The 14355-nt window shown below is 50.4% G+C and overlaps 1 protein-coding gene across 1 annotated transcript; it reads right to left on the reverse strand.

The window, feature by feature from the left end:
* Window positions 1-649: 649 nt before the first annotated feature.
* LOC102312923 (ATPase family AAA domain-containing protein 2) lies at window positions 650-14206 on the reverse strand (the record flags this gene model as incomplete). The annotated part of the gene is given in 25 exon segments (XM_042217417.1): window positions 650-725; window positions 875-1003; window positions 2553-2674; window positions 3419-3862; window positions 4779-4850; window positions 4941-5063; window positions 5410-5569; window positions 6305-6501; window positions 6585-6720; window positions 6818-7003; window positions 7209-7395; window positions 7696-7798; window positions 7873-8187; window positions 8280-8370; window positions 8638-8797; window positions 8968-9056; window positions 9462-9636; window positions 10101-10216; window positions 10367-10475; window positions 10625-10696; window positions 11201-11267; window positions 11439-11564; window positions 11646-11724; window positions 13693-13765; window positions 14124-14206. Coding segments are annotated over 25 exon segments (3447 nt in total), but the record flags the coding sequence as incomplete, so codon positions are not given.
* Between the last annotated feature and the right edge of the window lie 149 nt (window positions 14207-14355).

The raw sequence follows: 14355 nt of genomic DNA on the forward strand, positions 1-14355 counted from the left end.
TATTGAAGATGCATTGGACACAACATTAGAAACACCTAAAAGAGAGAGATCAGTGTGTGACATACATTAATTATTTTTTATTTTTTAAATATACACACACATATATGAGCATGGAGGGCACGAGCACAGCCTTTGTGGTTACGTCACATGGCTGCGCTCCGACTTTCAGAGTAAAAGTACCATCACACACACACAGGAGAGAAAATCCACCATCACACACTGAACTCTAGCCTTACTTACAAATCACTAATATCATTTATTTTATTTAATACTAACGGATTCATGTGAGAAACTGAAAGAAGCTCTTTGAGTCTGAAACCCTTGAAACTGTTTCCAGCTCTCTGTAAACACTCAGATACTGACGTTTCCCAGCATCTGCGTTTCTGTCAACTCTTCTGAGGCCTGTGACCCCAGCTGCATGTTTTCATGGTTTTATTCTGTGGTTTCGTGCTGGAGTCGCATGTGCAGGCTTTCAGCGGTCAGCTGAACAGGAAACAGACGGCGACTTCATTCACGCTCACAGAGACTTTATTAAAGCGACATCAGACAAACAGCACGGAGATAAACATGGTATTACTGTTTGAAAAGCACTGCGATAAAGCACACCTGAGAGGAGAAACTGAACGATTCCTGACGAATGAACGACGCGTTTGTTTGAACACTGAGGTTTATTGAAGTCGAGCTGCTGGAGGTCAGGAGAATCGATCGATTTCTGTCTTCATTTCCTGGAAAGCAAAAGTGAGAAAACTGAAAATGTGCTGATGGTGTCTGTGCGCTGCAGGCTGGAGGCTCGTACCTGATAAAGTAGCTACTGTAATCAGTTATTTATACTGAGGTCACATGAGCGCCCTCTGGGTCTCTGTGGGCGTCGTACCTGCAGCAGCTCTGCCTTGTTGCAGTTGTCTCTGTGTCGGTAGATGCACTGAGCGAGCCGGGCGTAAAGCTTCTCCAGTGGCTCCACCTCTGCGCCATCCGTCTTCGCCACGGCTCTCCTCAGGAGCTCCTGGAAAACAGAAACCGGTTTGAGGTGGTGCCTGCAGAGGCCCGTGGGGCCCACGGCCCCTGCTTTTATTCATTACTGGCTGCTGGGGTGGGGGAGGGGATGCTGTGCGACTTCCTGTTTGTTTCCGGTCTGAAAGCAGCTCTTCAACCGTTGGTGCTGCAGACTGAAGATGTGAGCAGACGGCTTCCTCCAGTCAGACGTGAGCAGATTCCTTCATGTTCAGCTTCCTGACGACTCGCTGAGAGCAGACGGAGACAATGAAGAGCTTCCTCCTCATTAGGGATGGGTACCGGTGTCCGGTGCCATCATAAACGGTAGTAACCAGACCGAAAAGCAGCGCACATTTCGGTGCTTTATTTCGGTGCTTTTTTTTCCTGAGCTGTGATACACTTCTAGCCAATCATTTTACGTTTCCGAGGATAGTAGGCGGGGCCAGGTACGTACGTTCTGTTAGAGCAGAGCTACAGATTAAAAATGTCCAAGGCGAAGCGGTCAAAAGTCTGGCTGTACTTCACAGCAAAATATGCAAACTCAGCAGCCTGCAACAAGTGCTTTAAGCTGATACTGTGATACTGTCAAAGGAGGTAACACCAAGAATCCGATTAAACAGCTGGCGACGCATAGCGTTTTTTTTAAAAGCCGAGAAATGCGCCGTATTTGATAGCTTGCTGCGAGACCTCACACCGTGCACGTCGGGTGGGTTGCCAGTTATCGGACCCGGAGCAACATCCCCCAAAAACCCGAAGAATAGAGTCCTGGCCCCTAGCCCTGCCAGTGTAGCAGAAATGATGAGGATGATGATGCAGCAGCAGCCGTTCTTCTCTGCGTGAGTAGCTTCATGTTGTTCGTGTGTAATTTACGTTGAGTAGGCTAACCACGTTATTACATTAATGCATGTAAGGTGAACTAGCAAACATCATCATAGCTACATGCGGCTGTCTTCTTGTTTGATGGCAGATACTCCCTTCACCCTGGCCAAAAAGGCTAAAAGTGACAGAAAAGGCTAACATTGTTATCTTTTTACAAAAAAAACAGCTGAACATGAGAGGTTTTTGGACAAAGTTTGTGTTCTCCATTCTTTAAGCACCGGTTTGAGCACCGTTTAAGCACCGGCACCGTTTCAAAAGTACCGATTTGGCACCGGTATCGGATAAAACCTAAACGATACCCATCCCTACTCCTCATCGTAAAAGGACAAACTCAAGGCGTCTGACCGGTAAAGCAGGACAGCCGCAGCTTCTTGTTCCTCATGTTTGTCAAGTACACTTCACTCTGTATGTAAACTCAGACGGACCATCCAGGTATGAAGAGTGAAACGAAGCTGGACATGTAAATCTGCAGTTACGTTAACAGCCAGCAGGGGGCTCCAGCTGTGTCTGTGACCTTGTTAACTCTGCGTTGATGGGTTTACGGTCACGCTGAGTACAGTGTGAAGGTTATTCTCTTCACGCTGATCCAGGATCTGCTCACTGATGAACGCTGACTCTAATGAACACAGTGTCACGTTGTATTCAGTCTGAGCCCCTTAAAGAGGCGAGCTGGGACTCACCTTCAGTTTGCTGCGATCGACGATCAGCGGTGGAGTTTCTTCCTGCTGCTCCGGCCTGTCCCGACTCAACACCTGCTCCAAAGCCGCCTTGTTTGCCCTCGACTCAGACTGTTCGCTCTTCTCTGAGGAGGAAGACAAGCAGAGGAAGAAGGCATTACCCTGCAGTGCCTCCCACAAACAGCCAACTCTACACCTTCACAGCTGGAATCAACCAGGTTATGGCAAAAAGAAATGACTGGAGTTTTCAGCTAACGGTAGACATCATTTTCTTTGGGATTAATATTCTGATTTGTTAGAAAGCTGCAACACACACACACACACACACACACACACACACACACACACACACACAACAGCACCTGCTATGTATGACACGATTTTAAAAAACACCACTCCGAGCCGCGAAAGCTCCGTCACCACTCTGAAACTCTGCACATCGATCGACGTCCAGAGGAACTGCAGTGTTCTCACACCTGGAGGCGGAAGCTAACAGGTCAGGTCTGATTGGCTGATGCGCTAGATTACTGCAAGCTTCCGCTCGTCTGTGTGTGTGTGTGTGTGTGTGTGTGTGTGTGTGTGTGTGTGTGTGTGTGTGTGTGTGTGTGTGTGTGTGGTGGTATTGTACAGTGTGTGCTGAACCACAGAGCCTGCGTTAGCGCTCCTGCAGCGCGTTTCATTCAGACTAAAGCAGCCGGCTCTGACACCTCACACGCTCCTCCTGCTCGATGCCCGGAGCGCTGCGGAGCCTCGTAGCGTGAAGCGGCGGCCTGTAGAAGCTCGATCGGCAGCGGCTGCGCTCTGAAGCGGTCCAGTGAGTCTGTTAGTACAGCGAGGCGCTCGCACTGCTCGTGCTCACGCGCACAGACCTAAGCTGTCCGCGGTCTGGCTGTTCAGCACGGTCTCCGGGCCTGGGAGGGTCTTTGATGAGCGGGTTCGACGCACGCCTACAGGTACGCCATCAGCCAGCTGGCGATGAACCGGCTCGGTGTGGCGGTACCCGTTCGTGAGGACTCCGTTGTGGGCTCTTGTGATGCGGTGGAACCCACTCAGGCCGCCGTCACTGCTCTCTGATGGGCTGGACGAGCCAGCACCAGCAGACCCGTTCACCGCTCGCCGTCCAGCAGCTCTGACCTCCTCCGCACTCGACTCAGAGCTGAACTTACTGGACATGGAGGAGAGGGAGGTGAAGGAGGAAGAGGAGGAGGATGGGACTGGTGGCTCCTCCTCCTTCTTCTTCTTCTTAGGTTTCTTAATGACGCCGGTGCTCCACTTGGACTTTCGGGGCCGTCTGTAACGTTTCTTCTTACGAGCTGGAAAACAGAAGTGGGGGTGGGGGTGGAGCGGGGAGGAGGAAGAGTAAAGGTCATTAGAGAGAAAGGTCACTTCTCGTCCTCTCTGCCTCTTCCTGTCCTCGCCTGCCCTGCGGCTCTCACGTTTGAGCAAACACTGTGGCTTCCTGCTCTCGCTGCTTTCGCTTTCACCGAGACGTTTTTAAAAGCAGCTTTTTGCTGCAGCAGCCGAAAGAAGCGCCAAGCTCTCTGTTCATCAGACGTTTCACAGCGTGAGACGAACCCGGAGCCTCAGTCCTGCTGCGAGTCTGTGAATCCATCGTTAACATGACGACTTCTGTTTTACTCTCATTTGATCTAAAAGCTGCTCTGAGGAGGCGATCCCAAAGAAAAAACACATTTCTGTAGATCCACAGACGAGGAGAATCAGCTCGCTGGCTGACAGACGACTTTAAAACTGATTCATTACTTGAGGTTTTTATAAAGTTTGATGGTTACAATCTTATAAAATCGACTGTTTTTGTGATTTAAATGTCATCTTTTTGGCATTTTGTGAAAGCAGCTGAGTTTTGAGAACTTCTGAAGAATATTTTTGGAGCAGCCTGATGTCCTAATGTTTGGTACGCGAGTCCAGAGTCTGAAACAGGAAGTGAAACTGGTGCCTCATCAACTGTCACTTCTCTCTCACGGACCAATTAAAAGTAGGGGCGGGGCTTATCAGCACCGCTAACAGTGGCTGAGGAGAACCTGACGGGGGGTTGACGGCTCACTGGTGCACACGCTGACCCTGATCAGACCTGATGTGATGTCTGCTGGTTTGCTCTCACGTCACTCATATTTCTAACAGTTTTGTAAAGCAGCTGCTGACGTCTGTGACTAACAGTGCGCAGAGACTCTGAGCCGCCCCCGTGCTGTTTCAGTTCAGGGGTGAACTTACGTTGGAGAGTGTTTCTGGAGAACGCCGAGCTGCAGACGCCATCGGCCTCCTGCGGGTTGGCCACCATCAGAGCTGTCACCAAAATAAAAGTCTTAATATAAAGTTTGACAGTACACTGTTAGCAGCAGCTGGATGAGGCGTGAACATCTGGCTGAGTTTCACCTCTGTGGATGCGCGACTCTCTGATCTCCTCGCAGACTCTCTCGAAGTCTTCGTCCAGCTCGTCTCTGATGATGGCGCGGACCGTGTCCTTCAGGGCGCACGCTCGGTGACGGATGTTGCGATCTGGCACGCGCACGCGCACGCACACTCACACACACACACACACACACACACACACACACACAGTAAAACAAACAGGTTTTGTATCACCTCTCCACAGGTGAGTCCAGCTGAGAAATCTGCTTCTGTTTAGTTCGTCTCTCCTCAAACAGACGCAGACAAACAGAAAAGGATTTTCTTTCCCCACCCAACAGCTGAACTTATAGCCCCGCCCATTGTGGAAATGTTTCCACCTGGAGACGCCTGCTCCGTCTGTCTCATACAGACAGCAGAAGAAACTTAAGAAAAGGAAGGAGACTGTGGGGCAGAGGACAAACGAAGAGAACGGTCACGGGTGACGTCGTCTCACCCATGGGGTCGCTGTCCGGGTTGTACTCCAGAGCGTTCTTCCAGATGAAGTCAGCGTCCGCCATGAACTCGCCGACGGTGACGTACTTGTGCTGGTCGATGTTGGTGAGCAGGGTGGAGAGGTCCATGGGCTTCTTAATCACCATCAGATAGTCGGGGACCTGGAGGAGAGGAAGGAGGGTTTCTGCTGATGGTGTTTGGTTTGGCCACTCGGGGGCAGCAGAGACAAATACTCTGGGCTGATTCACAGATCGAACAGACGAGAGCGGCAGCGTTGTTTCCGTTTTATAAACCCCTGGTTGGCCTTCCCCTGACACCAATGAGCCAATCAACAGTCAGAACAGGAAACAGGCCAATCATGATGTCATGCACGGTGTCGGCGTGTGGCTGCGGTCTGACGTGATTGTAGTCAACATTTCTGACGTCTGCTCCGCGTGCTGATGGGAAACTAAAATCTGATTTAGTGAATGCTGAATGTGTGGATTTGTTCCAACATTCTATTCACTTTTATCTATATGTCACTAAATCACAGTTGCCTCAAGGTGCTTTATCTGGTAAGATACAAACCCTGCAATAATATAAAGAAAACAGAACAGCCCACAGTCAGGCGACCTCATGAACAAGCACTGTGGCGACAGCGGGAAGGAAAAACTCCCTTTTAACAGGAAGAAACCTCCGACAGAACCGGGCTCAGCTAAGACGACTGCTGACCCGTGAGTCTGGTCTTGCCATCTGACCTCATCAACCTGCACTGAATCTGCTGCACGCTTTTTTAATAACATGTACGGCGTGGAGCTGGGAGGAAGGCGTGAACTGATCCGATTCAGTTTGTTTAATTATTCACGACCTTAAAACTGAGCGGCAGATGTCGGCGTGTCTTTCTCTCAAACTCTCACCTCCTCGATGTCGACCGGTTTGGTGAAGGCTTTGAAGCGGCGGTCCAGAGACAGGCGCTCGGTGATGTTTCGCAGGAAGAGACGGAGTTCTCGCAGCACGTCCTCCTCCTGCTCCTCCAGGCGGAGGTGCTCTTGCGCCGACATTCTGCGAGGAGGCGGCGGTGGAGCTAGGGGGAGGACCTCCATTGCCTGAGATACTGAGAGAGGAGGAGGAGGAAAGAGTGAGCGATCTATCACACTCTGGGCTTAACAACCGCAGCATGAAGGCGGAGTCACACACATGTTTTTCTCTTAGAGGGAGGGGCCTCGGCCGCCTGGTTCAGAATGAGATCCTGGAAGAAGCTGGTCCTCTCCTGCTGGGTGGGAACTCTGAGGACGTAGACCTCCCCGTAGTCCTCCCGAAACAGGCTCTGAATCTGGGAGCGGCACAGCATCGAAGATAAAAACCTGTAAAACCTCCACGCACAGGGACACAGCTGAGGGACAAAGGAAAGATAAAGCTTCAGTCCTCACCTCTGGGTCCAGCTGCTGGAAGGACACGCTGCAGGTGGCGAGGAGGAGGATGGGGGAGAAGGACGGGATGCTGCCCAGCAGGCTGAGGAAGGATGCCCTCAGTGCCGGCCCCGCAGTGTCCCACCACTGCTGGATGTGCGGTATGTAGAGGATGCTGGGAGACGTCCGCTTGGCCTCACAGAACACCTGATCAGGGGAAAGGTCAAAGTTCACATCCTGAGACTGTCCGGCACAGACAGGCTGCTTTAAATAATTAAAAACAGAGTCAGAAAGAACCACAGAGCCGCCTGTTAACACTTCTAAAACGATTAAATGAAGTTTTTATGAAGTGTGTTTGTGTTTGTGTGCACATGCGTGTCGACCTGTAGATGCACATGTCTGGAGGAGTCACCTGTGCACAGGCTTCCTCTGGCGAGGTGCTGCTGACACCAAACAGCACCGCTGAGTCCAGGCTGTGGACGGTGAAACGCTCCAAAGCGTGCAGGATGGCGGGGGCCAGGTGGGAGGTTTGACCAGCGCCAGGACGACCTGCCAGCAAGATCCTGGGGCGGTGAGACGTCGGCTGTTTGACGGCACTCCTACAGGTCGGGGGAGAGGATCAGAGAATGCAGCGTGGGGGAGATAATCGATGAGAGCACGCAGTGTTTATAGAGACATCCCTGCTTTCTACATGACCAGTTGAACACATAAGTCATACCTGCGATACTGCAACGCAGTGTTTGCTGCGGCACCTTTACTGCACTTTAACACACAGAATCTAACCTCGGATCACAGGAATCAGTGAAAATGTGGCGTTTTGACCCAGCTTTAGACTCGGCTTCTGTTACCATGGCGATTCACTTCATAGTCACGCCCCTCAGGTGTGGATAAAGGCTCACCTGAAGAAGTGCAGGAAGGTTTTGTTCTTGGAGGGTTTGGAGATGCTGGGGCCCTCGTCTTCGTCAAACATCAGAGTGTCATCGACGATACCCGAGGTCAGGTCTGACACAGGAAACAGGAAGTTTGTAAACAGGAAGGGATGTGTAGACACAGCAGAACTTTGGCCTCTGGCTCACCTGGTTCCCTCTTCCTCTTCATGCCCTCCTCAGCGTGTGGAAACATCCTCTGCAGGGCATTGAGGATTTCTTGCAGGGCGCCGCCTAGAAGCAGGTGGACCACAGGGGACAGCGGTTTGGCCGGGGAGGCGGCAGAGCGGTGCGAGGTGGGCGACATCTTCTTCAGGGCTGCTGCAAAGTCGCAGCTGCTGACGGCGATGGAGGAGACGTCCAGCAGGAGCTTCTGGGACGTGCCGTAGATCTGCGGGTAGCGTCGGCGCAGAGCGCACAATGCCGCCTCGGTGCACACCGCCCTGATATCAGCGCCGCAGTAACCTGAGAGCGACGGAGGCTCAGGAAGTCAGGTTACCAATAAAAAAATAACTACATTTTCCTGAGACAAAAAAAGCTGCTGCCATTTTTCTCACCGACACATTTTTCTGACAGTTCATCGAGAAAGTCTTCAGACGGAGGAGGTTTCCACTGCCGAGTGTGGATCTTCAGAATGTCTTTACGAGCCTGAAACACACACACACACACACACACACACACACACCTAAATTAAGGTCCCTGCTGCAGTTCCTCTGATGTCCAGCAGAGGCGGCCTCCGACTCCCACGGTAAAACTTTACAGCGGAAACAAACACGTTTACATCCTGATCCTGAAACAATCACTTCCCTTCATCACAACCGTGCTGGTAGATTTTTTAACACCAGCCCACACTGACGCTGCACAGATTATGGATGCAGCTGAAAATATATAAAATCTAATAAAGTAAAGAGTCACCTCTCTGTCGGGAAGGCCGAACAGGAACTCGCGGTCAAAGCGCCCGGGCCGCCGCAGGGCAGGGTCGATGGAGTCGAGCCGGTTTGTGGCTCCGATCACGACGACCTCCCCTCGACTGTCGAGCCCGTCCATCAGAGCGAGGAGCGTCGACACGATGGAGCTGCGAGGATTTCCATTTATTTAGTCTGGCACACGTTTCCTTTGTGTGAGGAATAACTTTACAAACAGATTATTACTAATCTACAGCGGCGGCGGCGCCTCTGACCCGTTACACTGGACCTCAAACTCTGACACCGCTGAGGTGACACGTGTGGAGAAGCTGAAACTGACCTGTGGATCTGGTCCTGCCTGCTGGATCGGACCGGAGCCAGACCGTCGATCTCATCGAAGAAGATGATGGACGGACGCATTCGATACGCCTGAGGACCCCACACCCACACACACACACACACACACACACACACACCAGCACACACACAAACCACACACACACACGCACACACACAGACGCACACACACAGACACACACACACACACACACACACACACACGGACACACACACAACACACACACACACACACACACATTAAACCTGTTCACGATGAATTAAATGAATTCAAATTCACAGGGTTTGTTTAACGAGTTTGATTTCAAAGTTTCTAACACAGACACTGTCAGAGTGTTAAAGTGCTGCTGACACAAACGGACGTATATGCAGATATAGGTCACAGCGTCTGCTCAGAAGCAGCTTCTCTCTGCTCAGACTCATTAAACTCATTCAAATCATATTTCCTGCTTCAGTATGACTCAGGTGAACGTTTACCTGCTCAAACAGCAGACGCAGCTGCCGCTCTGACTCGCCCACCCACTTGCTGAGGACGTCGGCTCCCTTCCTCATGAAGAAGGACACCTTCCTGTTGCCGTGGCTACACTCGTTGGCCAACGCCCGTGCAACCAGCGTCTTCCCCGTCCCGGGAGGGCCGTAAAACAGACACCCTCTGCAGAGAGACGCAGGTGGAGCGTGTTCACTGTGTAATCCGTCTTAAAAACATGAAGTCCAACCTTTGACCTCAGCCCACTCACATCATTCAGTCTCATGCTTCCTCTGAGCTGCAGTCTCAGCAGGACTCAGTAACTACTACAGCACACATTTACCTTTGTGAGAAGGTAAACTCATCATGTCCCTGCATCAAGCATCACTCACCTCTGAAGGTTTCTTTATATATTTATAATCTGGGGTACACAAGCGTGTATTCATATCTTTGTGGGGACCAAATATAGAAAGTTTACTATACTTGTGGGGACCAACATTCTGGTACCAAAGACTTTGAAGGGATTTTAGTCTCAGGGTTACAGTTAGGTTAAAGTTAGGGTAAGAGGCTAGGGAACGCATGACGTCTATTAGACGTCCCCACAAGACATGAATACCTGACGTGTGTGTGTGTGTGTGTGTGTGTGTCACCTGGGAGGCTGAATCTTGAAGTTGTCAAAGACCTCAGGGTAGAGAAGGGGGAAGACGACCATCTCCTTCAGAGCTGAGATGTGACCTGACAGACCCCCAATACTGTCAAAACCCACCTGAGGAAGGAAGGAAGGAAGGAAGGAAGGAAGGAAGGAAGGATATAACAGGATCAGGTGGAGAACAAAACAACACAATGAGAAGATTTTTCTGTGAATCATGTGTAAAACACGAGGTCACAGGAGAACATATCTAAGGTTTAATCTCACAGATTGGTCGATGGCCATGGGATCGATGTCCGCCAGGCCCGCTCCTGCAGCCATCTTGTCGTTGCGGGTTCCCAAAAGGTTGCCGGTACGCAGGCTGAGTGGGAGACAGCTGAGAGGGAGAGACAAGTCTCAGTAAGACAGGCAGCAAACCACATCTGATCTACTCCATACGCCTCGTGCTTCACAGTTAAAAGCATTGACGATGGACGATGTATCAGGAAGTGGTTTGATGACCCAATCAGATTGGCTGTCTCTGACCTGTCAGGGGCCTCCTCCTCTTCATCATCAGAGTCTTCATCAGATTGTTTGGACCAGGCGCTCTTAGTGGGTCTGCAGGAAGAAACAGAGACCTGAGTGTGACGGATGACGGTGAAGCATCCAACAGGTGAAGTTTTGGTGATGATGATAAGATCTGTTTTTCCTGTAGTGAAGGCGGAGATTTTACATCACCCACCTCGGCACTGTGTTTGTGCTGCTGGAGCATTTTTGATGACATCAGCTGACCAACAGCATGGCTGCTGAGGTTACAGCACTAACAGGGCTGAGCTCCAGTTTGGTGAAATCGTAGGACTTTAAAAGCAAGTTTGTAAAGGTTTTAAAAGCCAGTGATGTCACAGTTTATACGTCAGTCTATGGTGGCCCCTCAGGATCAAACGGATACAGGAACATTTGTGAGGGAAAATAAATAAAAACCAGAATGCAGAAAAAGTGTGACCTGAGTTTTCGAGGGTTTAGCCTGTGTAGCCAACCTGCTTCAGACTACATCATACTTCAGCGTTCAGCTGTGTCCTGCTTTATTTGAAGGAGAGAGGAAAGGCGTGTCCACGCTCTGACCTGAAGGCTGCTCTGCGGGTCGTGTTCGCTCCGGAGGCGCTGACCGGGAAGGTTCCTCTCAGGACGTCTAATCGATACCAGAGAAAACAAAATCATCAGAGCTGGAGCTTCAGTACTTTCAAGTGTGTGGTTTTATTTTTCTCCTGAAGAACACGTTGTTCACCGATTTGTAGGCTTTTAGGGTTTTTATTGTATTACTCAGCATGTACAGACGGCGTGTTTGGAGCGGCGTACTGACCGCTGGTCGGGCCTCGGTACAGCGACGAGGCTCGGCTCAGTTTGGCATCAACGTTGTGGCCGACGCTGCAGTTGCTGTCTTCATCTGCTGTTACGGCCTTCCTGCTGTCCTCGTCAAAGCCCGCCCCTGGAGACACCAGAGAAGACGTTTTTACCACCACGTCTCCCTCTCGTCATCATTCCTCTGCTCCTAACCATCTGCACTGACCTCGGCTGTCCTCGCTGTCGCTGAGCTCTCCTCGCAGTGGGACTGGTGTTTTACTCCTCTGGGCTTTAGAGTAGATCTTCTGCAAATGTATCAGTTATCAGGTGTGTAACGATCAGTTAATCATCCCTGTGTTTATCCAAGTAATGCATCTGATTAAAGTGACCAACGTGACAACGAGGGATGGGACTGTTTTTGGACATTTCACAGATCAGTTAACTCGTTACTGAGGAACATTTCAGAACCGCTAATATAAACACAAACTCCCACTGTGGACACAGAGCTGTGGGCCTGTTCTGCTCGTTTCCAGCTCCATGTTTGTGTTCTAACCGTGACCCCTAATGAGGATCGTTCAAAGGGGTGTTCGTCTTGTAATCGGAAGGTTGCCGGTTCGAGCCCCGGCTCGGACAGTCTCGGTCGTTGTGTCCTTGGGCAAGACACTTCACCTACCGCCTACTGGTGTTGGCCAGAGGGGCCGATGGCGCGATATGGCAGCCTCGCTTCTGTCAGTCTGCCCCAGGGCAGCTGTGGCTACAACTGTAGCTGCCTCCACCAGTGTGTGAATGTGAGAGTGAATGAATAGTGGCATTGTAAAGCGCTTTGAGGGGTCCGAAAAGTGCTATATAAATGCAATCCATTATTATTATCACTGATTGATATGTGGCAGTGTGGTAAATAAGTTAAATGGTCACCTCGGCAACCAGAGCCTCGAATGTCCGCTAGCGGCCAACCGCGAGCTACAAAGTAATGATAGGTGGACTGACATTAGACTGGACCATAGTGCCTTAGAATAACATGCAGTTTAAAGTAATCCTTATTATTCTGGGCCTTGCAGCCCCTCAGGTCATCCTCTGTCAAGGTGTTGTAGCTCCTCCCCCTTTAAGGTGCACCTTAGGATTACTCAGACATTACACAGATCCATGAGTAGAAGAAAACTTGACCAAACTGAGTTTCAGGCAAGCTTTTGGTTCACTGGGATTACTGCACATACAGACTCATTATTAGAAACCTGACTGGTGTGAACATCCACGGCTGGGACAGAAGATCTGTGAGCCTGCTGTTGTTCTCTGACAGGATGTAAAGCACACGCCACACTGATTACAAACGTCTCAACGACTCTCGTTGTTTTACTCATTCAGAGCAGCAGAAACTCCATGTGAGGAGGAAATATGAACATGTGGACACAAAATAAGGGCTGGTGCTTGTCGGCTGCTTTCCAATATGGTGCCAGCTGATATAGACGTTGCCCCCTCCCCACAAGCTGCGAGCAGTGGGAGGGGGGCTGGGTGCAGCCGGGTCCACCGCCCTCATAAAGACCTGATAAGAGAGGCAGCGCCCACCGAGACGGCGGCCTCAGCTGAGGGTTTACAGCCGACTCGGGATGTAAACAAACTCTCAGTGTTGATTATCAGCGTAAAAACATAAACACAGCTCCTAACAACAGGCAACAGTGACGCCACAAAGCGCACACACGCGTGTGCCTTTATAAACACTGCAGCTGCCTTAGATGTTTGTGTTGCAGTGCAGTCTGGGTAATGATGCCAAAAGGTTACGGTGAGGGAAACATGTCCTCTGTTCATGTTTTCTATTTGATCCTTAAAGAAAGAAAAAAAGACTCAGACTGTTTGTGATGATGGAGACGATCACACTGACCCCAGAACAGCTGGTGACCAGCGCACAGCTGTCTGTATCTGAGCACACTGTTTGGGCCGATGTCACTCCTGGTCAACGGGGTCGTGACCTTTGATGACCTCTGACTTGTGGCAGAAAATACTTGACACGGCGTCTGGTTTGAGTCCTCGCTTATACAGATGAGCATCTGTGAGCTCTTTAATTACAGTACTGTGCTGACCCTCGTTTCTTTAAAAGTCTGAAAAAGGTTTTCGTTGTCACTCATTTTCAGTCCAGTCCTTCTACCCGAGCGTGTCCAGAGGAATGATTTTGCCTGTAATAACTGAGAACTGAACAGAGACGTTTCTTTGTGCAAACAGGCAGGATAAATACTTATAAATACTTATAGTCACTGATCCACTCTAACGGCTCTACTCACTCCTTCCTTGTTGTTACTGAGCCGCCTCTTCTTCTTCATGCTGTCCATCCTGTTCAGGACCGACCTGGCGGCGCTGCAGAGAGAACAGCGTGGACGTCACCACGATTCAATCTACCGTATTATCACAATCGTACAGGTTTGTGGCATAAAGATCAGTGCAAACACGGCGGACGGCCACATGTGGCCACATTCATCACATCACTCTGAGCTGCTCAGGTTAAACTTCAGACTTTTAATGTATCAAAGACATCCGTGAATCCCAGCAGGGACGATCAAACAGAGCTGTTGTTCTGTGTGCTTCTTTCATTGGCTGTCTCAGTGTTAACAATCAAAGTGTCATTGATGGCATCATAACCTGAACTCATCTCAGTTTCTACGTCACTGCTTTTACTGCACCTCCATCACCTCACATGTCAGGAGGATTTTCTTACTTGGTGCTGATGCCGTCGAACATGTTGGAGGCCTCGTACCTGCTCGTCACTTTGGTCAGCCTCGTGCTTCTCCTCAGCCGGTCACCTGACACGCACGCACGCACACACACACGCCCACACACACACACACACACACACGCGCACGCACACACGCACACACACACGGGAGAAACTACAACCTTTAATTCCTGAGCTCGTGTTTCCAGCTGATGCTGGACTGTTTTACATTAAG

Source organism: Haplochromis burtoni, unplaced genomic scaffold (genome assembly GCF_018398535.1).
Source record: "Haplochromis burtoni strain Fernald_Lab_line unplaced genomic scaffold, NCSU_Asbu1 Contig_1937, whole genome shotgun sequence".
Classification (NCBI taxonomy): domain Eukaryota; kingdom Metazoa; phylum Chordata; class Actinopteri; order Cichliformes; family Cichlidae; genus Haplochromis; species Haplochromis burtoni.